The sequence below is a fragment of the Zootoca vivipara genome, chromosome 8 (genome assembly GCF_965207765.1).
Source record: "Zootoca vivipara chromosome 8, rZooViv2.hap1.1, whole genome shotgun sequence".
In the NCBI taxonomy this organism is placed as follows: domain Eukaryota; kingdom Metazoa; phylum Chordata; class Lepidosauria; order Squamata; family Lacertidae; genus Zootoca; species Zootoca vivipara.
This window is the reverse complement of record NC_142591.1, coordinates 83,385,126-83,412,132: the sequence shown is the minus strand read 5'-3', so window position 1 is coordinate 83,412,132 and position 27,007 is coordinate 83,385,126. Positions and strand designations below refer to the sequence as shown.

At 45.4% G+C, this 27,007-nt stretch overlaps 1 protein-coding gene across 5 annotated transcripts in view; it reads left to right on the top strand.

Moving 5' to 3' along the window:
- Positions 1-27,007, top strand: part of TSNARE1 (t-SNARE domain containing 1) — a 378,187-nt gene that overhangs the window by 246,628 nt on the left and 104,552 nt on the right. For all 5 annotated transcript variants that reach the window (XM_088676051.1, XM_060277563.2, XM_060277562.2 and 2 more), the window contains exons 10-11: positions 5,707-5,779; positions 8,502-8,584. In XM_088676051.1, the coding sequence (XP_088532177.1) occupies positions 5,707-5,779; positions 8,502-8,584 (156 nt within the window). The remainder of the gene's footprint in view (positions 1-5,706; positions 5,780-8,501; positions 8,585-27,007) is intronic.

Below are 27,007 nucleotides of genomic sequence, written 5' to 3'. Positions count from 1 at the left end.
ATTTCTTCCAGTCTTCTCCCCCTCCTTCTTTAAAGCAAGATTGTACAAGCCCACAATAAGCAGCCCTCTCCAACAGCCGCCGTCAATCAATGCGAGAGATGATCGCAGTGGCTTCTCCAGCTTCTCCAGTATTAGTTTGCACTATATTTAGCCTCCGGCATGAATTAGGTGATTCTCAAGTTCAAAGGAAGCTCCCGTGATGTTCGGGAAATAGTTGCCTTATTGTTGCTTTCCCCCCATGTCCTTCATCCATTTGGTTGCGGGACTCTTTGTTCTCAGAAGCCGTTCAAGAGGGAAGGAAGTTTTTGCTTTGCAAGATAAATGCTGAAGCCAATTTAATTCATTTGGAGAGTGGCTTTGCATGTGTAATTTGGGCTGAGTGCCAGTGCTGGCAAAGAAAAAAAAGTGACTGAAAGACAGGGCTTGTTACTCTCCCTGTCCTGTAATGTATATCATTCTAACACAACCATTGTCCCACCCATTTTGCCTCTTACCCATCACGGTCATGCAGTCTCGGGAAGAATGTGCCACTCAGACTGAGAAAGGCCCCTCAAACATGTGATAAATGTACTTTGCCCCATGGGGAATTTTTAAAGAACCCCTTAGTAGAGAGGGTGAGCTAGGCATGGTTTTCCTATTAGTAAATTCCATTTAGTTAGACTAAATGTGGAGGATCAGGAGGGGTAATAGCTGTGATGGCTATGTTCTACCTCCGCAGACAGAGGCAGTAAAGTTTCTGAATTCCAGTTGCTGGAAACCACAAGAGGGGAGCTGTTGTGCCTGGGTCTTGCTTCCAGGATTCACACAATTACCTGAGTTTCCACTGCAATATTAGGATGCTGGTCTAGATGGGCCATTGATCTGATCCAGCAGGCTGTTTCTTTGTTGTTGTTCTTCTTTGTCTTCAGACCAATCCTGTTTCTCACCCATATGAAGGGTTACTGTTGGTGTTCTACTCATACTGAAAGCGCACAGTCCTCGTGAAAACCCATGGGGCTGAATCCCAGGAGCTCGAGCACGGCTCAAGACAAGACATTTACAAGACAGGCAATTCACTCCCGCAATTCTTTTCCATGAGAGATTGTCAAGCTTGACCAGGAGGAATAAATCAGTGAGCAGCAGAATAGCTACAAGCCTTCCTGGCTCTGTTCCATCTGCGGCTTTTGGTCCTGAGCTTGACACACAGGACTACAATAAGTGATGGTGGTTAAGTGTTGTTTCACAACGTGGCCTCGCCTCTATTAGGGAGCGCTGGAGTATGTTGCCAAATTATTTCACATTGGCTTCGGAACAGCTCCGCTGAGCCGCAGACTCCTTATAAAGGCTAGCAAGCGATGAGACGGAAGATGCTTTGAACAAAGAGAGAATGCATCTGGTGACACAGCTGTATATCTTGATTTCTTACAAGTGTCAAGCCAAGGAGCAGGTCTGATGGTCACCCCCACGGGCCACTCTGGAAATAAAAACAGCACTCAGAAAGACTTGACAAATGCTCTTATAAGGCCCACAAGACTCTTGGCTGATTCTAGTGCAATGCACCCTGTCGAATCTTGAAATTTACCATTTAGGACTGCATTGATAAAATATGTCAGGGATGAGGAACACACACCTGGTGGCCCTCCAGGTCTTTATATGGCCCTCAAAACTTTCCGCAGACCAAAACTCACCATTCCTGCTTGATACCCTCCTTGAGAGCTTATTGCTGGCTGGGATGTAGCCTTACACTCTAATAATGCCTCTTCCTAAAAGGAGGATAGAGAGGGGTGTGGGGATGTTTATGGAAACCAACCACTTGTACACATAGTTAAAATTTACATTCATTAATCTGCCAACTTTTTCCTCCAGACCCAAACACCGGTGGGGTGTGGGCCTTAGAAGGAAGTGTAGAAGGGAATGCAGCCCGCAAGCTGAAATATTAATCCCTCGTGTAAATATTCTGTTCCTTGCTTGCTGTTGCCCAAAAAACGTTTCTCCAGTAGCATACCGCCATGCAACACTTTTGTCCCTGCTTTGAGCGTACACAAAGGGCAGCCTAAATTGATGGATTCGTCCATCACTAGTTATAACAGGCACCACCTCTGAGCAATTAGCACCTGCCTGCTGAATCTCAAGACTTGAGCCTCAGGTGATGCGGCGACGCTAGTACTGTGGCATAAAGAGATGCCTAAACTGGAAGAATGTCAAACCTGCCATTTGGACACCCCCTGTGAAATTTATGTGCGCTAAAAGCACAAGAAAGGACTGAAACTCAAGGGTGTTCTCTTTTTGTAGCAATGCACGCTGCTCTGACATTTCTGACCCCTGCTTTATAATCCACATTTCCATCATTGGTGTTTCAATTTCTATTTCGGAGGGGGGTAAAGGTGCTATATTTAGCTGTACCCATAACCTGCTGCATTTGCCTTTGCAGCTGCTGTTTGTCCAACCTGTGCAATTTGAACCGGCCTGCCCTGTTTCAGCGGCCTGATGAGATTTTAATCTTTGTGATCTTCAGAGCTCAATGTGTCCTGTTCACCCTCGTGACTCCGATAGTGGAACCAGAGGACGGCATTATATTTGTGTGCAATTAGTTTACCTAGGGAGGCAGGTACAAGGCAGTCATCTGTAGAAGGCTCTGTCTATTGTGAGAAACAGCGTACTGTTTTTTTTTTTGTTTCCTGCTTTCAAATATGAATTATAAAGTCCCAGAGGCTTCTGCCATCTGGACTAATGAAGTGGGAAGCCTCCCGTGCTCAGCAAAAGGAAAGTGGGAAAGTGGTTTTGAGAGCCAAGCCGACGTTTCTGTCTGCTCTCGGGAGAAACACCTTCCTCTGCTGTTTGCTTTATGCGCAGATCATTTCCCACTTCTAGAGTTTATTAGTCATTCTGTTGGCGTCTTCTCCTTCCTTAAATATGCCTGTTTGTGTTAGGTGTGGGTCTGCCTGCTTTGTGTGTGTGCATGTGTGCTGGAGAGGAAGATGGTGTGTGTTTATGTATTTTTTGAAGACTATGTGTCACCATCAAATGCAGCCTTCAACCCACAGCTCCACGCACCCGTGGGAAAATGATTCAGGCTCTTGGTATCGTGTGGTGGGGAAATTAGGGCTGCACCGCTTCTGGACTGCACCGCATGAGACACAAGATGGTTGTGTGAGCTCATACTTCTCCATCCTCTCAGAATGTAGCCAATCATCAAGTCAGATCACTATTCGACCTACCTCAATATTCTCTAAACTGACTGGCAACAGCCAGTGTGGGCATTCCCAGTCCTACATCGATATTCCAGGGATTAGGACCTTTGCAAACCTTTGTTAACAAGACAGAAGTACTGTTTCGGGGGGGGGGACAGGATCCCCTCGTCCATGGAGGCACAGGTCAAGTCTGTGTCCAGGGTGGCTGTCTACCAGCTCAATCTGGTATGCCGACTGAAACCCTACTCCCTGTCTGCTCCCTGTCTTGCCAGAGTGGTACATGATCTGGTTATCTCCCGCTTGAACTACTGCAATGTGTTCTACGTGGGGCTACCTTGGAAGGCGATCCGGAAACTACAACTAATCCATAATGCAGCTGCCAGACTGGTGACTGGGAGCGGCTGCTAGGACCATATAACACCGGTGCTAAAAGACCTACACTGGCTCCTAGTACATTTCCGAGCAGAATTCAAAGTGTTGGTGCTGACTTTTAAAGCCCTAAATAGGAGGTTTTGTTCATTTAATGGAGGAGCAGGACACAGGTAGGTAGGGATTATTAAAAAAACACAACCATCCATTTCTGGGGATGTAGTGCTCCTTTGTTGATTATGTGGCAGGGGCAGCCCTCTTAAGGTGAAACAGAAATGTGCTGTTCTGCTTCTGCTTATTATTATTATTATTATTATTATTATTATTATTATTATTATTACACACACACCCAATCTGGTTGGGTTTCCCCAGCCACTCTGGGCGGCTCTCAATAGAATATTAAAAACCTGATAAAACATCAAACATTAAAAACTTCCCTAAACAGGGCTACTTTCTGATGTCTTCTAAAAGCAAGATACTTGTTTATTTCCTTAACATCTGATGGGAGGGTGCTACTACCGAAAAGGCCCTCTGTCTGGTTCCCTGTAACCTCACTTCTCGCAGGGAGGGAACCGCCAGAAGGCCCTCGGAGCTGGACCTCAGTGTCTGGGCTGAACGATGGGGGTGGAGACGATCCTTCAGGTATACTGGGTCAAGGCCGTTTAGGGCTTTAAATGTCAGCACCAACACTTTGAACTGTGCTCGGAAACATACTGGGAGCCAAGGATGTCCCTGCCTTCAAAGTTTTGCTTCCTGGAGTCACACAGCTGGGACAGCTTCCAGTGAAATCTCTTCAGATCTCTCCAGAAGCCACTGTCAAGCAGAGGTGGGGCACCTACTGTAGCCAAATAGCCAAATATTATGGCCAAGTAGCTGTTGACATCAAGTTCTCTCCGAAAGGGGTTTCATATTGCATGAAGGGAGATTCCAGCTCAACCTTGGGAAAAACTTTCATGAAGTAAAAGCTGCTTGGTAGTGGAACGGACTCCCTTCATTGGAGGTTTTTCAACAGAGGTTGGATGGCCCTCTGCTATGGATGCTATGGTTGAGATGACTGCACTGTAGGGGGGTTGGACTACATGATCCTTGGGGGTCCTTCCAACCCTTCACTTCTTTGTTTCTGTGATTCTAAGCAAACCTCGAAGACCTCAGGCATGTGGCCATCAGAGGATAGCCCTTGGATTGGAAAAAGAAAGAAAGAACTGCTGCTCAGGCCCTGATTTAAAAGTTACCCCCACCTTCCTCCCCCAGGATTCTGCAGACCCTTTTGCAACTATGAATATTAGCATAAATAATTAAAGGTATATTGTGTTTAATGACAAAGAGAACGGATAATATTTGCGAGACATTATCCCTAGCCTTTGTTCCATTCCCCCCCCCCCTTCTGCTTCTCTTTTTCTTCTTTTTTGTTCCTTGGATTTGTTCAGTGGCTCAATCGTGTGTGTGTGTGTGTGTGTGTGTGTGTGTGTGTGTGTGTGTGTGTGTGCCCCTTCAGTAATTCACAATGACTCTTTCCGGCTTTATTACAAATTAATGAGATTCTTACTGCATTACATAATTAAGTACTGTGGTATTCACAGTCACATAATGAACTCTCTCCCCCAAAAGAGCATAGATCCACTTGGCACCTCTGATGAATTCATCACGGGAGACAGCTTAGCGTTCCAAGCGGCGGGGCTGTGATTACTCAGACGCCACAGGTTCTAATCCCAGAAGGAGCAAACTTGCAAATGAGCTGGGCACCGTGGAATTGAATATTCAAGGGAGCTGTTCTTGAGGGAGCATTGGATATCTGAGCTGGGAAGAGAGCACATCTGGGGATGTGTGTGTCTGCGAAGCCAGTTCATCAGGGACCAGGGTGGTCTAGTGAATCCCACTTAAAGCCATGACCTGAAGATGGCTTGGACGTCACTTTGAGTGCATGCAAAGTGAGATGTGGCCTTCCAAATTCTCATGTAAGAACATAGGAACATGTCCCGCTCACGAGTCCTCCAGAGCCTAGAGCACGCTGCTTCTTGCTCTGGTGGAACAACTCTTGGATATTGAAATGAAAATGGTTTTTGAGAAGACCAGAACAAATAATAATCTCATGTATTGTTGCTTGGAGCTTGTAGGCCTTATGCACGATCAGTTTGCAGAAAATACTGATGTTCTTTATTCTTTTCAGAGTGATATGTTGGATGTAAACCAGATCATCAAGGACCTGGCCTCTATGGTATATGAGCAGGGTGACACAATAGGTAGGTATCATTATAGCATAATGTTGTTGGTTGGTTAGTTGCTTGCTTGTTTCGTGAGCTCCTTAAATCCAAGGTACCCCATAGTAAGAACAGAAGAAGACTCTGGCTGCTGGATCAAACCAAAGGCCCATCTAGCACATCATCGGGTTTCCTACTGTGGCCAACTAGATGACTCTGGGGAGTCCAAAAATGGGTCATGAGCACACAAACAGGTCATGTTCCCCAGCAACTGGCATTCAGAAAAGCATTGCCTCTGATACAGGCAATTATGTGCAGTCATCACAGCAAGAAGCCAATGGTAGGCCTGTCCTTCAAGAATTTGTTTAATCCCCTCCAATAATAATAATTATAATAATAATTTATTATTTGTACCCAACCCATCTGGCTGAGTCTCCCTAGCCACTCTGGGTGGCTCCCAACCAAGTTTTTAAACAATACAGCATTGAATATTAAAAACTTCCCTAAATGGGGCTGCCTTCAGATGTCTCTTAAAAATAGGATAGCTGCTTATTTCCTTGACATCTGCTGGGAGGGTGTTCCACAGGGCGGGTGCCACTACCGAGAAGGCCCTCTGCCTGGTTCCCTGTAACCTCACTTCTCGCAGGGAGGGAACCACTAGAAGGCCCTCGGAGCTGGACCTCAGTGTCCGGGCTGAACAATGGGGATGGAAATGCTTCTTCGGGTATTCAGGACCGAGGCTGTTTAGCTGTCTTAAGGTTCATGCAGGCTCCCTTTTGTAACGTGTTTCTAGGCTTTGTGTCTAAATTATTCTTTTCCCCAGGAAAGCCCAACATTTTACTGCTGAATCAAAGCAAATGTTGATTCTAGGAGAATTATATGAACCTTGAAACCTCAATGAGCTGAAGGAGGAACTTCCTTCCTTAGCTCTGTGTAAAGATGTGCAGAGGGAGTTTCATAATGTAGGGGCTACACGGAGAATGCACTTTCCCAGTGTGCCACCACCTGAACTATTGAGGGTGGCAGGACTGCCAAGAGGGCACCCTCTGCCAATATTGACACCATCCATCACATAGACTCACAGAATTATAGAGTTGGTAGGGACTCTGAGGATCATCTAGTCCAACCCCCTGCAATGCAGGAATATGCAGGTGCCCCTTATGGGGATTGAACCTGCAACCTTGGTGTTATCAGCACTCTCACCAACTGAGCTATCCTGTCATGGTGCACTGTTTTCTTTCTGCTGCAGCTTGTCTTCTGCCAACAACCACATTATTTGTCCTGCTGTCCACTGTGGCAGAATTAAGTAACTTATGCAATTTACGTAATTAATGCTGTACATCACCCTAGGATAATTATATTATTCATTACACAATGCAAACAGGAACCGGGGGGGGGGGCGTAATTGGTGGATTGAAAGCAACAGCAAATACCAATTGTGCTTCCTGGAATGATTTCTGCAAGTGGACCCTGTCAATTTCCTCCTCCGTTTCTGCTTTTGTCAGAATTCCCTGACAATCCTAGACGTTTGCTGCCATTCCGCGGCAAAGCATCACATTCTTTAGTTCCCCTACAGTTCAGCCCTCAATCACGCTTCCTGCATAATGTGAGCTGTTGAAAGTGTCAAAATTGGTTGCTTGGCATCTGTCTGTCTCTGGAGACCATGAAGGAGCGTGCTTTGGGGAGTGGAGAGGGGGCGCGGGGGGGGGGGGAATCCAAAGCTGGGAACAACATCCAGGAACAGAAATCCCGCAAGCTTCTTTTCCTGTATGTATACTGTCCGTGTGGCAGACCCATTGGGAGACCTGTAGCCCTCGCCCGCCATCCTTGCTCAGAGCTGATGGCTGCCCTCCTTGATGGACGCGGCGAGAGATCAAGGAGACATCAACAACCCGTGTTGCTGTCGTCTTGCTGGGCAGTCCTTTTTTGCACAGAATTAAGCTTCTCGGGTTTTTCCCGGGCTCCGGGAGACATATCAGATGTGAAAGCCTCAAGCTACATGACAGCGTGCATCACTTACTTCCCGTGACCCTTGTCACGGTGTCCCTTACGGCGAGATATATTTTCTGAGGAGTTTCCCATGCAGCGAAAGGGGTCCCAGTCCTGACTTGCGGACGGCGGTGGTGTCGCCATTGGGAAAGAGCCAAGCAAAACAGAACGGCTTCTGTCTGATCATGTAGCATCCCAAATTATCCCTCCCACCCTCATGGGCCACTGCTGTGGCTGTTTCTGAGCTGCTGTGGGCTCTGGTCTTCTGCAGAGGAGAGGTGAATGGGCCCAATCTGATGGTTATTTTAGTGCCAACAGAGGATTTTGTTTTTTTGTTTGTAAAGAAAGCCCCTAGGTGAGAGATGGAGGTGTTGCTTTGAGTGAGAGGCTGTCTTCCCATCCAGGTTTGATTTGTAATTAACTCCCCGGGCCCAAAAATTTGTGGCAGCTTTAAGAGTCATTTCCCTCCTGATTGATGGGTACATAATATGCTGCTCGTGACACTATCCTGCAATTTTTAAATCTGTGTGTTTATTCTTTATTTATTTTGCAGAGGGGGGATTTTAAAGCAGAATTTCTGTTTTCCTGTAATTCTACTCTCTCTCTCTCTCTCTCTTAAAAAAATTGTTGTCATTTGCATTCGTAATTGCTTGTTGGTCCTATATTTTGTAAACCACTTTGAGTGTGACTTGGGTTATGTATAAATTAAATTAAATTTCAGGATTTGCTCGCTACTCCATACCATGTAATTATTTTCTATTATCTTAATTTACAGATAGCATTGAAGCCAACATCGAGACTGCCTCCTCGAATGTACAATCTGCCAATGAGCAGTTGGCCAAGGCCAGCCAACACCAAGTAAGTTTTTTTGTGTATGTGTGTTTTAAGGAAGAGAAAAATATCCTGATTAGATCTGTGCTATTTAAAATGATTTGGGCAAATTGAACCTGGCTCTGTACCAGTAACTCTCTTACCGTGTTTGGAAGTGACTTGGAGAGTGTTCCTAAAATGAGAGCTTAACCTCTCTCTCTTTTTTTCTCCCAATATTTAAATGATTATTATTATTTTCCTCTGCTGGCAGCTTGCATTAAAGACATCATTTTGAGACCTGCATATTGAGCAGACTTTTCCCAACAGAAAACGAAGCAATTAGCAACTGTTGTTCTTTGAAAAATGGTGTTAAAATGAATCCTTTACGCCTGTTTTGTTCTCCCTTCTTGGAGCATCCTAACTAGACAGTTGATTGAAAAGATTATGTCGCCAGCAGATGTGGTCCCTTCGGGAAATGGGATTAAGCCACAGTCTTTTAAAGCTTCTCCCAAAGGTCCATTTGCACTGTGGCAAGAATGAATTGTTGTTGTTGTTGTTGTTGTTGAGTCATGTCCAACTCTTCGTGACCCCATGGACCAGAGCACACCAGGCCCTCCTGTCTTCCACTGCCTCCCGCAGTTTGGTCAAACTCATGTTCGTAGCTTCGAGAACACTGTCCAACCATCTCATCCTCTGCCGTCCCCTTCTCCTTGTGCCCTCCATCTTTCCCAACATCAGGGTCTTTTCCAAGGATTCTTCTCTTCTCATGAGGTGGCCAAAGTATTGGAGCCTCAGCTTCAGGATCTCTCCTTCCAGTGAGCACTCAGGGCTGATTTCCTTCAGAATGGATAGGTTTGACCTTCTTGCAGTCCATGGGACTCTCAAGAGTCTCCTCCAGCACCATAATTCAAAAGCATCAATTATTCGGCTATCAGCCTTCTTTATGGTCCATATCTCACTTCCATACATCATAGGCACATGCAAACTGCTAGACTTGTTTGAAAATAGGCAGAGTTGTTGATGGACTCTGGAAAAGTGTGTGTGGATACACCCGTACTACGAAACAGGGCCTAGAACATGTGAGATATCCCAGGTTTCACCTGAGACTGGCAGGTGATATGTTCGACTTGGCCATGGGGTCCTCATGACCATCTTGTTACTCTGTTGTGGTGAAAATGCTCACTATCTGCGCAATCTCATTACCTGAGCAAAGGTTTGGGCTGCTCCTTGATAAGCAGCTTTTATTTACTGGCAGCACAAGAAAACAAGGAGCCAAGGGCAAAGCAGAAGAGACCTGATGTCTCTTTCTGTTGCCGGAAACCCATCAGAAGCAGGTGGACTCCTGAAATATCTAGCATGCAGCTCCTTTGACTGCCACGGACTGTGTTGAGGTCCATAGAGGAGAGTTTCCAAGCTGCTTTCATATCTGGGACTCTATGGCTAGACACCAGGGCTCCATTAACAGGTGGCTGAACTTGAGGTCTTGCCAAGGGCTGCCTGTGACTAAGCAATAGGTAGCAAATTGGCCATCCTTCTCAGCAGATGTCTGAATTCTATACAAGAGATTTGACTGGCTAATTAAGGGATTCCAGACCCACTAAAGATGGCCTACTCTAGGCACAAATGGAGCCATTGCTGTGCACCACACACTCCTCAAAATACAAAGGTCTTTGTGTTTCCACTGCACCGTAAGAGCAAATGCATGTTAGAAAGCATCTTTATATCTGAGCACCTTTCAGTCCTCTGTGTGTTGAGACCTGTGAGTATTGTGCTCCCTGGGCTGATTCCTGCGCATGTTTCCACCCCATGGATGCTTACCGTAGAGATGCAAGACTTCTTCTTCTGACTAACTGGATACCTCACACTTGCCGCCTCTCCTCATCTTCATGTGTCTCAGCTGTGCCTGTTGCTTCCTCTCAGGGTTTAGCCAGCTCCCTTGCAGGAAATTTAATCACAAAAGGACACACACACACAGATGTCCCAAGGAAAACAGAGGAAGGAAATGCTCCTAGATGCCACAGACATGCTAGAAGTTCTTCACTAGTCTCAGACTCCCATCTAAAATATTGCAAGGATCATTTTGTTGTGCAAGGATTGCAACGAATCAGTTTTTGCTGACATATTTGGGTTTTATATGTAGTATAAGCACATTTTATAAAATTATCGTATTTTTCCATGTATAAGACGAATTGGGCAGGCGATTGGGGACAGTGGAATGGAGGTGTTTGTGATGCGTGCGAGTGGGAGCTTAGGTCTGGTGGGTGAGAAATTTTCAGCAACCCCCCCCCCCAAAAAAGCTCAACAAATCTGGACATCAACCAAATTTTCTTAATTTGGAGTCCCCCAAAATAGGGGGCGTCTTATACATGGGGGCATGTTATACACGGAAAAATACAGTGCCTTATTCTGTTTTATGCAAACGGCTTAGGGATTTTGCAGGTTAAACAGTATATAAATATTATTGAGGATTGTTATGGTCACAGAATCATAGAATTTTGGAAGGTACCCAAGGGTCATCTAGTCCAACCCCCTGCCATGCAGCAATCTCAGCGCAAGCATCCGTGGCAGATGGCCATCTAAACTCTGCTTTAAAACCTCCAAGGAAGGGCAGTCCGCCGCCTCTCGTAGGAGTCTGTTCCACTGCCAAAATGACGATGATCGTTGTTTTTGAACATTTCCAAGTGCTAGAAAATACCAGGCATGATTTGGAGCACCACAGATCTAGAAGGCTGGGCAACGAGGGACAGCCCTAATTATGGAAGAAGTGGAAATTCTAATTCACATTAACAAACTACAAGCCACTTCGGGCTTCCCTTCTGTTGTTAACAACGAGATAGGCAAACCGCAACATTGTTTGTGCGATTGGCGTGTGATGCAATTAAGCCGTATTGTTTTAATTTCCATTTAGGAACGGATAGGAGCAGGTGGCCCTAATAAAACCTGCACTTTCAATGCCTCCCCCCCTTTTTTTCTTTCTCTTTCTGGCCTGCTGCATTGGCTGAATACGAAAGCTTGCCTGTGATTACAGGTATGAGAGTACTGCCGGTTTGCAAGGCAGCGTTTATGCACCTGCTGTTTTTATGCTTACCTTAATGCAAGCTTTTGCTGCTCCCTCCCCGAAGCAGCTGCTTCCCCTAGAAAGGGAAGGGGAGTTGCTAGATGAAGTGAACGAATGTGGCAACTTCACCTTTGGCTAGGTCTGAGCTGCCGTGCTTCCATCCAAAGCCCCGTACCTCTCGTTTTATTTATTGCTTTAGATTTGTCCCGCCCTCCCTAAATAAGTGCATCTGCAATGAAACATTTATAGGGCCGGGGTCATTTTGGGACTTCGGGATGCTTCTAAGCTTGAAGGTGCAATCTTCTTCCAAGGGACAAGGCATCTGAGCAGCTGTGTATTCCGCTGTGATGTGACAAAGCGCAGGTGTTTCTTTGGAGCTCTAATTTGAATTGTTTCCAGTTTATGGCAGCAAGCGTTGAGCGGACCAGGTGTGCTTCATGAACGCACCCTAAAAAGAATCCCTTATGGAACTCATTCCAACAGGAGGCAGTGGTGTCCACCCACCTGGATGACTTTAAAAGAGGATTAGACAAATTTATGGAGAAGAAGACTAAAGTTGGTTCTCAAACTTAATCTGTTCCGGAAGTCCGTTCCAAAACCAAAGCGTTCCAAAACCGAGCCGTGCTTTCCCATGGGAAGTAATGCAAAACGGATTAATCCATTCCAGACTTTTTTTAAAAAACAAACAAACCCTAAAACAGCAATTTAACATGAATTTTACTATCTGACAAGACCATTGATCCATAAAATGAAAGCAATAAACAATGTACTGCAGTCACACAATCCATCCGTCAGTGGCTGAACTGAGTTCCAAACAGTCACAAAAACGAAACAAAAAAGAGCCACGAAAACAAAAAGGCAAAATAAATAGCAAAATGGAATCATTTTGAATAGAGTAATTTATTGGCCAAGTATCAACCATACTTGGAATTTTGCTTCGACTACATTGCAATGTAAAGAAAAAATGTACCACATACGAACACTATTCCCCTCACAATACAACAGCACAGCGGAAAAACCAGGCAGACCTCAGCGTAACACTCAAAATGGAAGTGTGGCACTCAAATCGGAAGCGTAACACTCAAATCGGAAGTGTGGCACTCAAAACAGAGCCTGTTTGGCTTCCGGAAAAAAAAGTTCACAAACCGGAACACTTACTTCCAGGTTTGCAGTGTTTGGGTTCCACGGTGTTTGAGTACCAAAGCATTTGAGAGCCAAGGTACCACTGTCTCTTGTGCTCAAATTCTGCTCGTGGGTTTCCTGTGAGAAGAGGATTCTGAACTTGATGGTCCATTGACCTGATCCAGTAGGATCTTGAGGTCTTAAGTTGACCTTCTAGTTGAAAAGGCTCTTGACTCACTTGGACGAACCAAGGAAGCCAGAACTCCATTGCACCACAACCTCTGAGCAGTGAGGGAGACTGACAGGTTCCAGCACTTACCCAGGACTCAGTTTCCTTGGAATGAAGGTCAATAGAAGTGGTGCTATCTTTAGGATGTTCACACATCTATACAACTTGAGTGGGGGCTGAAGGGGCTCACAGCATTAACACTCCCAACAGATCCTGTTTCCTCAATATGTTCCCAGGGAAGCTGAGTCCAGCCCAGAGCAATACAATGAGTCTCCAGCTTCCAGCATCGGTCATAACTCTCACACAAACACAACTCCCCTGGTTCCACATCCTAGGGTGACTTGGCATCCAGCCCAATGAGAGGCTCACTGTTGTTCAACGTCTTTCTAAATGACTTGGATGAAGGAATTGAGGGGATGCTCATCAAATTGGCAGATGACACCAAACTGGGAGGGGTAGTTAATGCCGCAGAAGACAGAATCAGAATTCAAAATGACCTTAGCAGATTGGAGACCTGGGTGCAAACCAACAACATGAATTTCAATAGGGACAAATGTCAGGTTCTGCACATAGGCAGGAAGAACCAGACGCACAAATATAAGGTGGAGGACACATGGCATACCAGCAGTACATGTGAAAAGGATCTAGGGATCTTGGTGGACCACAAGCTTAACATGAATCAATGGTGTGATGCAACCGGGGGGGGGGGGGTGTTCTAGGCTGCATCAACGGAAGTATAGTGTCCAGATCAAGGGAAGTAATTCTGCCTTGGTCAGACCACACTTGGAATACTGCGTCCAATTCTGGGCACCACGATTTAAGAAGGATGTTGACAAGCTGGAATGAAGACAACCAAGATGATCAAGGGCCCATTATTCTATGCAATACCTACTGCCTTTCTAGAGTGTACCATCACTTTGTTCAGAGAATCATAGAATTGTAGAGTTAGAAAAGACCCCAAGGGTCAAGGCAGGAATCTCAACTAAAACATCAGTGACAGATGTTGTCGCTATGGCCACATAGCTCCCCTCTTTGAGATGCTGGTGACAGCACTTCACTGGCCAGCTAAGGCCATTCACCTTACAAATATACTGGTCAGGCTGGTTCAGCAGCTTTTTCTTCTAGATTCTCAACCTGGTTTCGACTGGCACTGATGCGAAAGGAGGTTGATCTCTATTGGAATCCGGGCGCACGCTATGAGGCACTCAGATGGGCGACATGTTCCTTAAAGAACTGCAAAGTCGAAGCAAGTAAAAACTCGCTGAGCATCAGAGGAGCAGTACCAAAGAAGCCTGCATAACCTGGAGGCAATAAATGCCCAAAGATTCCAAAAACCGAGTGTCACAGCTGTGGAGCCCAGGGCAGTACCATTTCGGACTGTCAGCTTGTCAGATCACATCAACTAAAACTCCATCGGGCACAGTCGACCTCCAGCTTCAGGGAAATCCAAGGGCTCTCTGGGACTAAATGCTTTGTAAAGTGGGGTGTCCCCCCCACCCTGAATCCGCCCCTGGTTTGGAATATAGACTTTCAGATTTCTTCGTCTTCTAAATCAACTAAATTGATGTAGTCTCATATGTCGCAAATGTCCCAATGTTCAACTTTCAACAAACCACAATTCCCAAGATTATTAGGGGGAAGCCACATGCTTTCAATTTGGGGCATATTTCTAACCTAAATGCACGAGACTGCAGCCTGAGCATTTGAAACAGCTCCAGCTTTCTTGAATATCTCTCCAGTTGTTGTTGTTGTTGTTGTTGTTGTTGTTTAGTCATTTAATCGTGTCCAACTCTTTGTGACTCCATGGACTCCTGTCTTCCACTGCCTCCCATAGTTTGGTCAAACTCACGTTGGTAGCTTCGAAAACACTGTCTAACCATCTCGTCCTCTGTCGTCCCCTTCTCCTTGTGCCCTCAATATTTTCCAGCATCAGGGTCTTTTCCAGGGAGTCTTCTCTTCTCATGAGGTGGCCAAAGTCTTGGAGCCTCAGCTTCACGATCTGTCCTTCCAGGGAGCACTCAGGGCTGATTTCCTTCAGAATGGATAGGTTTGATCTTCTTGCAGTCCATGGGACTCTCAAGAGTCTCCTCCAGCACCATAATTCAAAAGCATCAATTCTTCAGCGATCAGCCTTCTTTATGGTCCAGCTCTCACTTCCATACATCACTACTGGGGAAACCATAGCTTTAACTATATGGACCTTTGTCGGCAAGGTGATGTCTCTGCTTTTTAAGATGCTGTCTAGGTTTGTCATAGCTTTTCTCCCAAGAAGCAGGCGTCTTTTAATTTCATGACTGTTGTCACCTTCTGCAGTGATCAAGGAGCCCAAGAAAGTAAAATCTCTCACTGCCTCCATTTCTTCCCCTTCTATTTGCCAGGAGGTGCAATTACAACATATCTATAATTCATAAATAAAGGATATTCCAGTGTGGGCAATAGGGGAGTAAGGATAATTAATAAAGTTGGGTTGAAAGTTCTCCTTTGAGAATGTTTGACTCAGAAGACCAATCCAAGAGCTCAGGCTTATTGCTATGACTGAAGACACTTGGAGTTGAACCTACCTTTCTCTTCTTTGAATCAGAGCATCATAGAATTGTAAAGTGTGAGGGGACCCTGAGGGTCATCTAGTCCAACCCCCTGCCTTGCAGGAATCTTGGCTAAAGCATCCATGACAGATGACCACCCAGCCTCTGCTTTAAAACCTCCAAGGAAGGAAAGAGTCCACAATCTTCCAAGGGAGACTGTTCCACTATGAAACAGCTCTTCCTAAATTCTTCCTAAGTCAGAATCTGTTCTCTTGTGATTTGAATCCATTGGTTCAGGTCCTACCCTCCTGAGCAGGAGAAAACAAGCTTGCTCCATCTTCCATGGGACAGCCCTTAAGATATTTGAAGGTGGCTATTTTATTTCCTTTCAGTCTCCTCTTATCCAGGCTAAATATACCCAACTATCTCCACCATTCATCACAATGCTTGGTTTCAAGACCCTTTTATCTTCTTGATCACTTTCCTCTACACATGTTCCAGCTTGTCAACATCCTCAGGAGTCCAGGGTGTGTGTGACCAAGGCAGAATAGAGTATACTGTTATTTCTTTTGATCTGGACACTAAACCTCTGTTGAATGGTAATCACTTTTTTTACTGCTGCCTTTGTGACAGCATTTCCCCCCCCCAACCCCTGTACACCTCTGTTCCTAACCAGCTGGTCTCCATGTTGTTGCCTTTGTGATGGACACAAGAGATGCTCTGTGGCCAGACAGCAGTCAAGGTTCGAATGGCGATGGGCAATTTGTAAATGACTCTGGCCCATGAGTCATCAAGCGCTGGTTCCCCGGTGTGGTGCTTCGTGTCAGGAGAATTGTGCTTCTTGGGAGGCATGAGGAGCCTTTTTAACATCTCTGTGTTGGAAAAGTATCACTGGATCATTAAAATCCAATGTAAATCTGCTTTGGGCTCGTCCCTTGCCCACCTCTCGGGAGTAGGGGTTAGCACCAGGATGTTTGTGGCATGGTTAAAACATCAGTGAATAAGATAAGCAAGCCTAGTTGAAAATCAAATTGTAAGAGTTAGAGGGGACCTCAGTGCTGAAATCCAGAACCAGAACATCTGCATCAAAGAGATGTTCAGCTTCTTCTTTGAAACCTTCAGCAAGAGGGAAATTAGGTGTTTATCCAACTAAGGTCACATCTACAACACATATTAAAAGCACCAGGATACTACATTAAACAGCCATGGCTTCCCCAAAAGAATTTTAGGAGCTTTTTTTTTTGTTTTGTTTTAAACATAATTTTTATTGATTTTACAAATTACAAAAGATGGTACATACATATACACCTTTTCCACCTTCTTCCCACCCCCCTCCATGGGTCCTCCCCTGCCACAGAAGTATCCCACGCAGGTGAACAGTCAGAAGTGGTCCATTTTATGATTGGGTTTCTGTCCTCCTCCCCCTCCCCTGCCCCCGAAGCCCCCCCCTGCCACCAGGGAGCTCCAGTGAACCAGGGCAGTACGCAGGAGTTCATCCATCCAACCATCTATTGTCATACCAAAAAAAAAGAAAATACAAAAAGAGAAAAAGAGAAAAAAGAGAAGAAAAAAAAAGACAAAAAGGAAAAAAGACAAAAAAAAATTCATCATAATTGTTAAATTCATAATTATTAAACCATATTTTGTGGGCTTCCCCACCCTCCCCCCTTCCCCGGTTTTCCTCCCTTATTTATCATCTTCAACAGTTTCATAGTTCATATTTTATAACATACACCTTTATATCTTGTACCACTTTTAAACTAACTATTATCATTTTCGCCTATTGTCCAATCACTGAGAAATCAAACTCCCATTTTTTCTTCCCGTGCCTAATTTTTACCCCTCTATAGGCCTCCATATTTTCACCTTTTTCCAGAATCAATTCACTTTTTAAACCTATAATTATTCCCAAACTAACCTTACACCCCCCCGAGTACTGGCTCCACCCCACCAATCCAGCAAGTTCCATAGTCAGCAGTCCAGTTATAGTCCTATTAACCCATCCTTACAATCACAACTTCACTTTCCCTTCACCCCACCCCCTGTTTACAGTCTTTTGCCATCCAGGCCTCCATATCAGACCCCTGAGCTTCTTCTCTTCTCTGCTTAATTTTTCCTTCTTCCCTGTGGTCATTCTGGAGTTCCAGTAAGTCCAATCGTGCCCCCCTCGAAGGGGAGGCACTCCATCCAACTTTTTGTAGAGTAAAATCATCATTTTTTTCGTGATGGGCTTCATTTTGTGTTAAGTCATCACAGTCCTCATCATTGTCATTCTCACATTCGTCTTCTTCAGTTTCAAAAGCTTCATCTTCTAAGAAATCATATTCTGCCATCATCATCTGGAATTGTTGCTGTAACACTTGCCGTTGTGTCTCCTCTTGACATAGTTCTATTCTTGCTTCCCACATTAAGGTCAAAACAGTCCGCTGAAACTCAGGCGGGTACCTTTTTGTTGACATAGTTCAGTCCTGTCAAGGTCAAAACTTGTCACATGGGGTAGAATATAATCGCAGTCTATTTTCTCGACTCCATTTTAACAAGCTGGCTGCATTCTTAAAAATAAAGTTCGAACTCACATTTCAAAAGTATATAAACCAAAAAAGAATTTCCAAAAAGTCCAGAGATAAAGATAGAAATAGAATTTAACTATAAATCCTGATCAACTCACTGGATTGTCTGGGCTGCCGGCTCCCGAGGAACAGAAAGGTCTTTCTTAGTCTTAACTTCTTTCTGCAGGGCAATCACAACCACAGTCTCTCTCCCCTTTTACCCTGCATTTAGGGGAGATTCTCTTTGATGCCTTTGAGGAATCCTTTTAAGTTGAAATCTTCTGTTTACGGCTTCGGGTTTCTGTTTACTGTCTCTTATGTTACCGTAGGGGGGGGGGTGGCTTCCTCTTTTCCCCTCTCTCCCAGGTCCAAATTGTTGCCTTAATTTACATTCCAAAGAATCCAAATTACTCACAGTCTATTCATTTGCTGAATGTTCTTTGAAGAATTGGCCACCTTCACTTCCCAGACTCGCAGCTTCGCACTCTCAGAGCAGCAATGTCAGCCTGTCCGCCGCGGTTCACCTCCTCGCTCTCGGGGGCTTAAACAAAGCCGATCCGGGGAGGAGAGAGCCCGCTTTTGGCGCCGCCAGGCAAAATCTGTCCCCAAAAAGCTCGATTTGGGGCTTTTAAGGAGGTTTCGCTTCGCTGGAACGATTCCCTCCACCTCTGAAGCGCCGAGGTCCGCTCCGCTGTGCGGACCCCCGTCTGAGCAAGATGGCGTGGTCAACCGGAAGCCCCCTTTTTTTTTTTTTTGAAGAAGAAGAAAAACCCAATGAAGAAGAGCCCTCCACCTTCCAAGGTAGTCCTCTATCAAACACCTCTTGTTGTCAGAAAGTTCTTCCTGATGTTAAGTCAGAATCTCCTTTTTTGTAACTTGAAGCCATTGGTTCAGGTCCTAGCCTCTAGAGCAGGAGAAAACAAGTTTGTTGTGTGGCAATGCCCCTCCCTCCACATGAAATAAGACACAAGACACAGTGAATAAATTTAAGTGGGTGAAAAGGCCACAACTTTATTGGTTACGAATGATGAGCGGTATTGGCTTAGGCATTGGAACCTAACCGACTATATCCGACTGTAACCCGTGTGTTACAGTCTGGGAGAAATTAACCACCAGCAAGGAGCCCAGTGATATACACCTACTGGGACACCTCCTGTGGCCACCGTTGGGGGGTGCCATAAGGCCCTGACCTCCGCAGGCCCAGAACAAAGCTACCGCCCCTGGAATCCCTTTAACGGAATTACTTCTCCAATTTCTGGGCAGAGGATGACGCAATCTGCCCCCCCCTTCTTCTTTTATGCAAATTTTCAATGCCTAACCGCAAAACCAAGTTGTGACGAATTGCTATGAGGTAGGTGAAAAAACCAGCTTGGCTAGCCCAAAGTGGAACAAGTCCTACCAGGCCCCCCGGCCAACCAAGGCGACCGACAGAAGTCCATAGCAGCGTCGGCCTAACCTGCCTATCCCTACAGGGTGGCTGGGCGGGTGATCCATTCGGGTTGGGTGCCGAGGCAAGAAAGGCTGAGTTCCCGCCTTCAGCCGGTTTAAAAGATGCTAAGCCCCGCCTCCCGGCCGACCCTAATGGCCGGCCGGGGTCTGACGGAGGCGGGAACTCCCTCCTCGTGAGGGGGCTGCTCTCAGCCCCCATCGCGAGAGTTCGTTCGGGGCAAGCCCACAACACCACCTCCGTGGAGATGCGGAAGTGGCTTTCCATCTTCCATGGGACAGCCCTTGAGTTTCCTCTTTCCCAGACTAAACATACCCAGCTCCTTCAACCGTTCCCCATAAGGCTTGGTTTCCAGACCCTTCATTACCTTGGTTGTCCTGCTTGGCATACATTCCAGTTTGTCAATATCCTTCTAAAATTGTGGCACCCAGGACTGGGCATGGGACTGCAGGTGGGCTCCAGTTGATCTCCTATGTTCCAAAATACTACGACCCTGTTTCATATCCCTTAAAAGTGAAGTGGGGTGATGCATAAATTCCCTGTTATTTCATCTGAGAGCCCTGTTTTCTTTTCTCAGTCAAATTTTGCCTCTCCAAAAAGAGAGAGAAGGTTCTGAATAAATCCTAGTATTGCTTTGAAAACATTAGTTGCTAGATGGTAAGAGCAGCAACAATATTAATGCCAGAGAGGCTTTTTGGATGGGAGGGAGAGCGAGAGGGAGACATAAATGTTTAAATTGCTGCAGTAATAGGTTAATTGAAATTTAGCGTGTTTTGCAAGTATTAATCACCCTCTAAATAGGATTTAGGTAATTGATCCTGCGTTGATCTACAATTTCTCTTTTTCTTCCTTCCAGCACCAGAGCAGTCCTCATATAGTTCATTTATATTTTGTCCTTTCTTTGGCTGTGATTCCTGCATTGCAAGGGGTTGGACTAGATGACCGCTGGAACGCCTTCCAACAATTTTATGATTCAGTTATTCTTTCGGCAGATTCTCTTTTCTCCCTTTTGCTCTGCACTCCGTCAGCAAGAGGCTCTTGCAGATTTAGGAATTTCACTGTTCCCTTTTAATATATGGGAAATTATTTCAATAATGTCAGAGCTGATCCTGCTGTTGCTTTGGCTGAGGGCTCATTCTGGGGTTTCATTTGACAACAGGCATTAACCTCTCTCGAACCAAATTTCAGAAAACATCTACTTCAGTGTCGATATGGAGAAAACTCAGCAGGCTTTCAGCAGAGCTGCATTTAATTGTTACTCAGGAAAATATAATTTATTACGCAACCTCCTGCCTGCAGTTCTGCAGAGGCTTTAAGCCTTCGGTGAGAAAGAGGGGGTTTTCTGCTTTTCACCCCTGCATAGGATCGTGTGTGTGTGTGTGTGTGTGTGTGTGTGTTAGAAACCTCTCAATTATTGGTTTTGCACCCAGGCAGGTAGGAGTGACTCCTTGCTCTCTGCAAAATTAGGCTGTTCTACAAGCTATGGACTTATCTGGCACAGACACTAAAAAGTCAGTATGGTATTGGGCAGATAAGTGCTTCTGGAGTAAACGTTTTGGACCTTCCCAATTTGTCCTCTGCTCCATCTTAACAAGAGATGAAAGAGACATTCATTCCGTCCACATTTTTCAAGCAGAGTGCCCTAATTTAGATTTGCATGCTGGTTGGAATGCAACTATCAATTCTCTTGCATACAGTGGAACCTCGGTTTATGAACACCTCGGTTTATGAATTTTCGGTTTATAAATGCCGCGGACCCATCTGGAACAGATTAATTCACTTTCCATTACTTTCAATGGGAAAGTTCGCTTCAGTTTATGAACGCTTCAGTTTATGAACAGACTTCCGGAACCAATTACACCCATGCTTCGGGTTAAGTACGCCTCAGGTTGAGTACTCCGCGGACCCGTCTGGAACGGATTAATCCACTTTCCATTACGTTCAATGGGAAAGTTCACTTCAGTTTATGAACGCTTCAGTTTAAGTACTGCGCGGACCGTCTGGAACAGATTAATCCACTTTCCATTACTTTCAATGGGAAAGTTCCCTTCAGTTTATGAACAGACTTCCGGAACCAATTGTGTTCATAAACCAAGGTACCACTGTATTAGATTAAGTTATCAGAAGCTTGTACTGACGGGAATTGTAGTCAAACAACATCTGAACAGCCTCGGCCCTAAACAGCCTCAGCCTAGTATACCTGAAGGAGCGTCTCCACCCCCATCGTCCAACCAGGACACTGAGGTCCAGCTCCGAGGGTCTTCTGCTGGTTCCCTCCCTGTGAGAAGTGAGGTTACAGGGAACCAGGCAGAGGGCCTTCTTGGTGGTGACGCCCTCCCTGTGGATCTCCCTCCCATCAGATGTCAAGGAGATAAAGAACTACACAACTTTTAGAAGACATCTGAAGGCAGCCCTATATAGCAAAGCATTTTATGTTTTATGGTGTTTTTTATATTGTGTTGGAAGCAGCCAAGAGTGGCTGGGGCAACCCAGTCAGATTATTATTATTATTATTATTATTAAGGCACCAAGTTGGCTCCCTCTGGTGTAGATAATACTGAAAAAGATGGATGAATCATTATTATGAACCTTCATTGTGACTGTGAGGGAGAGAAGCTACAGACAGCCTCCTCCCATCTTAAGCACAAGCTCTTCTCCCAGCGCCAGTGGGAGCGGGGAGGGGGATGTCTCCAGCGGGGAATCAGGAAGTAGAGGGCATGGCTCAAGTAGGGTAGCAGAGCCACTGCTCCGCTTAGGAAAGGAAGTGGGAAGCAGGGAAAGCGCGACCAGAAGACCGCTCCTGCCAACCCCGGAATTGCGCAAGAAGCGACGGGCGTGGAGATTCAATATTCCCAGACTACTTTGTTGGAGGAAAACGTGGGAATCTCCATTCGGAGGTTCTGACCCAGACTGACAACATGTGCATAGTACTGACTCTGCACTGTGAATAGTTTGCACATAATAAAAGCATGAAAAGGCAATGTCGTGAGGAGTCGTTACTCTAGAGTAGCCGCTACCGCGCCTGTGACAGCAACCTCCGAATCTTTTTGGCTACTCTGGAGCGACCAGGATGAGCGTGCAAGAGGACGAAAAGGTTGCAAACCGAGCGCCATTTCTGTGCATGCGCAAAGCGCGATTTTTTGCGATTTTCGCGCTTTGCGCATGCGCAAAGCATGACACCGCTTCTGCGCATGCGCGGGGGGGCGAGCGCCGAAAACACTTCTGGGTTTGCGGAGTTCGCAACCCGAAGTGTTCACAACCCGAGCGGGTCGTAAACCGAGGTACGACTTGTACACAACTTTTAGAAGACATCTGAAGGCAGCCCTATACAGCGAAGCATTTTATGTTTTATGGTGTTTTTTATACTGTGTTGGAAGCAGCCAAGAGTGGCTGGGGCAACCCAGTCAGATGGGCTGAATATTATTATTATTATTATTATTATTATTATTATTATTATTATTATTATTATGGCACCAAGTTGGCTCCCTCTGGTGTAGATAGTACTGAAAAAGATGGATGAATCATTATTATGAACCTTCATTGTGACCATGTCCTTAGAGAAATTATTAGAATGTTATCTTTTTATCCCATCCTCTACATGAGAAGAACCTCCTGGATCCGGCCAATCACCCACCAGGTCCAGCATCTTGTTCTCACACCGGCCAACCAGATGCATGTGGGAAACCAGCGAGCAGGATTTGGCCGCAAGAGCTTTGTCCCCTCCTGTGGTTTCCAGCAACTGGCATTCAGAAGCATTGCTGCCTCCATAGCTGCCAAGTTCTCCCTTTTTTTAAGGGAAATTCCCTTATGCTGAATAGGCTTCCTCGCGAGAAAAGGGAAAACTTGGCAGCTATGGCTGCCTCTGACTGTGAAAGCAGAGCATTGCCATCCTAGATAGCAGGGACTGATAACCTTCTCCTCCAATATTCTTGTATGTTCCACCCAGCATTTTATCCTCACATCTAAAATTTGGGTAAGCTGAGAGGTAACAACCAGGTCACAGCCACCTAGCGAGGTCGAGTGCAGTTTTGAACCCAGATCATCTCTGCTTATTCCTTATTTGTCATTCCAACCACTGGGTTATGCTGGCTTTCTAGGTACAGAGTGTGGTCTTATCAACCCAGCTCTGGGGACATCTCTGGGTATATTCCTGTCCCTCTGCTACCCGATAAGCATGGAGCACATGGAATTTTGGCCCCCACTACTGACACTGCCAGGGATGTGGGTGGCGCTGTGGGTTAAACCACAGAGCCTAGGGTTTGCCGATCAGAAGGTTGGAAGTTCAAATCCCCACAATGGAGTGAGCTCCCGTTGCTTGGTCCCTGCTCCTGCCAACCTAGCAGTTCGAAAGCACAAAGTACAAGTAGATAAATAGGTACCGCTCCAGCGGGAAGGTAAACACCGTTTCTGTGTGCTGCTTTGGTTTGCCAGAAGCGGCTTAGTCATGTTGGCCACATGACCCGGAAGCTTTATGCCGGCTCCCTCGGCCTGTAAAGCGAGATGAGTGCCGCAACCCCAGAGTCGTTCGCGACTGGACCTAATGGTCAGGGGTCCCTTTACCTTTACCTTATTTGCGCTTCTCAAAGCAATGCACAAATTGAAACACGGTTTTATCCTCCAGAACGCACGCTTTCCCATATTTTGAAACACCACTTTCAAAGCTAACAATGTGTCATCAGAAAGGAGAAAGTGCATTTTTTAAAAAAATTCTCAAATACATCCAATTGAATGGTCAGAAGCTGGATTATTTTAGAAAGTCTGCAAAGCTCTTAACAAGTCAGAACTCCCTAGAAGGCAAGATGTGGCGGTATTTTTCTTTTGTTTCTTTTTTTTTTTTTTTTTGCCCGTGTTGTTTTGTGAATCGGGTTTGTATAGATTCTTACTCCACTGACATAAGTTGGATTTCCCTGCAGTGGCTGGGAGCAATGCAGCACATTTGTATATTTAAAAATTAGAAGTGCTTCTCAGTCTTCATATATCTCTCCCCTTCCCCTGACCTTCCTCTAGCTAAAGCTAATCTTCTTTATTTTATTTTTATTTTTAGAAAAACTTCCTTCTCCAAAATGGGGCATTCTGGCCCTGCATAACCTCTTATTATGTGTTTAAAATTAATGCAAAGTAGGGGGAAATGCAAAGTAGAAGAAAAAATAACCCTGGGCAAAGATTTAAATCAATCTGTTCTGCGCTGAATAAATACAAGGGAGATAGATATCTTAGAGGCACTGTGGGAAGAAGTAACAACCCAAAAAGAAAAAGAGAGAGAGAGAATCTTCAGCATCTCTGCTGGAGTTTAGGAGAAGGAAATGAAGGGCCATTTGCAATGCGATTCCATGTTCTGCTGGTTTAATGGCCCTGAGCTGCCACCCAAAATGGTGATTGAGGAAGCCAGGTCTATGTTGCCTATACTCTGGTAACCTCATGGTTAGATTACCACAAGGCGTTAGACGTAGGGCTACCTCTGAAGACGGTTTGGAAACTTCAGCTGGTGCAGAATTCAGCGGCCAGGTTGCACACCGGACTGGCAAGACGGTTTGAGCATATTACACAGATCCTGGTCCAACTGCACTGGCTGCCAATTAGTTTCCGGGCCCAATTCAAAGTGCTGGTTTTGACCTGTAAAGCCTTAAAACAGGCAGCCCTGTTTAGGGAAGCTTTTAATGTTTGATGGATTTCTGTATTTTAGAATTTCTGTTTTTTGGAAGCCGCCCAGAGTGGCTGGGGGAACCCGGCCAAATGGGCGGGGTATAAATAATAAATTATTATTATTATTATTATTATTATTATTATTATTATTATTATTATTATTATTAAATGTCTCAGGACCACAATACCTCAAGGACCACCTCTTTCCATATGAACCTACCCAGACCCTCAGATCATCTTCTGAGGCCCTTCTTCATGTGCCTCCTCCTTGAGAGGTCTGGAGGGTGGCAACACGAGCACATGGTCTTTTCTGTGGTGGCTCCCTGTCTGTGGAATGCTCTCCCCAGGGAAGTTCACCTGACACCTTCATTATACACCTTTAAGCACCAGGCAAAAACTTCCCCTTTAACCAAGCTTTTGGGTGACCCGATCAACATCCTATACCCTTTTAAAATGTGGCATTTGGGGGGCAGGGGGTTTATTGGCTTATTGTTTTTATTTTGATCTTATATATTGTGATCTTTTTTTGTGGACCGCCCTGGGACCTCCAAGTGTAGGGCAGTATATGAGAGAGAGGGAGAGAGAGAGAGAGAGAGAGAGAGAGAGAGAGAGAGAGAGAGAGAGAGGAAGGAAGGAAGGAAGGAAGGAAGGAAGGAAGGAAGGAAGGAAGGAAGGAAGGAAGGAAGGAAGGAAGGAAGGAAGGAAATAAGGAAGGAAGGAAGGAAGGAGGGAAGGAAGGAAGGAAGGAAGGAAGGAAGGAAGGAAGGAAGGAAGGAAGGAAGGAAGGAAGGAAGGAAGGAGAGGAGAGGAGAGGAGAGGAGAGGAAGGTGGTGGTCTGTCAAGATCTTATTTATAAGCCTAGGGCAAAAGTGAGGAACCTCCAATCTGCTCTGTGTCCAACCCTTGGGACTTTCCTTAAGCCTCCCACTGGGGCATCCTTGATTGCTTTACCTGGCAGCACCATATCACTGAACTGGGATGACGCCCCTCTTGCCCGGCCACTGTGAGCACAGGCTGCTGAAATACATAGATTGGGACATTTTAGTTTTGACCAAAAGACGAGTCAGAGGCGACATGATAGGAGTTTATCAATTTATGTGTGGCATGGAGAATGTGGAGAGAGGCTGGGACTCATGAGCATCCAATGAAGGTGGGGAGATTTAGGACAGAGAAAGGAAAGTTCTTCTATGCAATTTAAACTGTGGAACTCATTTCCACAGGAGGCAGCGATGGCCACCAACTTGGGAAGGCTTTAAAAGAGTATTAGGCAAATTCACGGAGGGGTGGGCTGTCGCTGGCTACCAGCCACAATGGCTAGGCTCTCTCTCCACAGTTGGAGGCAGCAATGCCTTTGAATACCAGTTGCTTGCTAAGATGTATAAGACTGAATCAGATAAGTGCTGGAGATGCAATGAGGTCGAGGGTACGTTCTTTCATATATGGTGGACCTGGAAAAGGGTGAAAGAGTATTGGGAAATACTGTATTTTCCCGTCTATAAGACACCCCCTATTTGGAGGGACTCAGATTACAGTGTAATCTCACTGTATACAAGTTGTACAAGTGACAAGAAAGTATTTCAATTCAGAAAATGGTCTCAGCATTATCTGGGTATAAGACACCCCCTAATTTTTGACATAATTTATTAGGAAAAAGCCTAGTATACATGGAAAAATATGGTAATTTATAATAAACTGGGGGGGGGGGTGTTTAGAAGCACTTTCCCAAAAAGAACAGAGTGTTTTTTGTTGGGGATAATTCAGTTGGAAATTCCCAGGTATCAAAAAAAGGTTATTTATGTACGCCACTATAGCAGCCCACGTTTCGTTAGCCCCCAAAATGGAAAACGAGCGAGGTCTCAACTAAAGAAGAATGGCGAGTTAAACTGATGGAATATGTG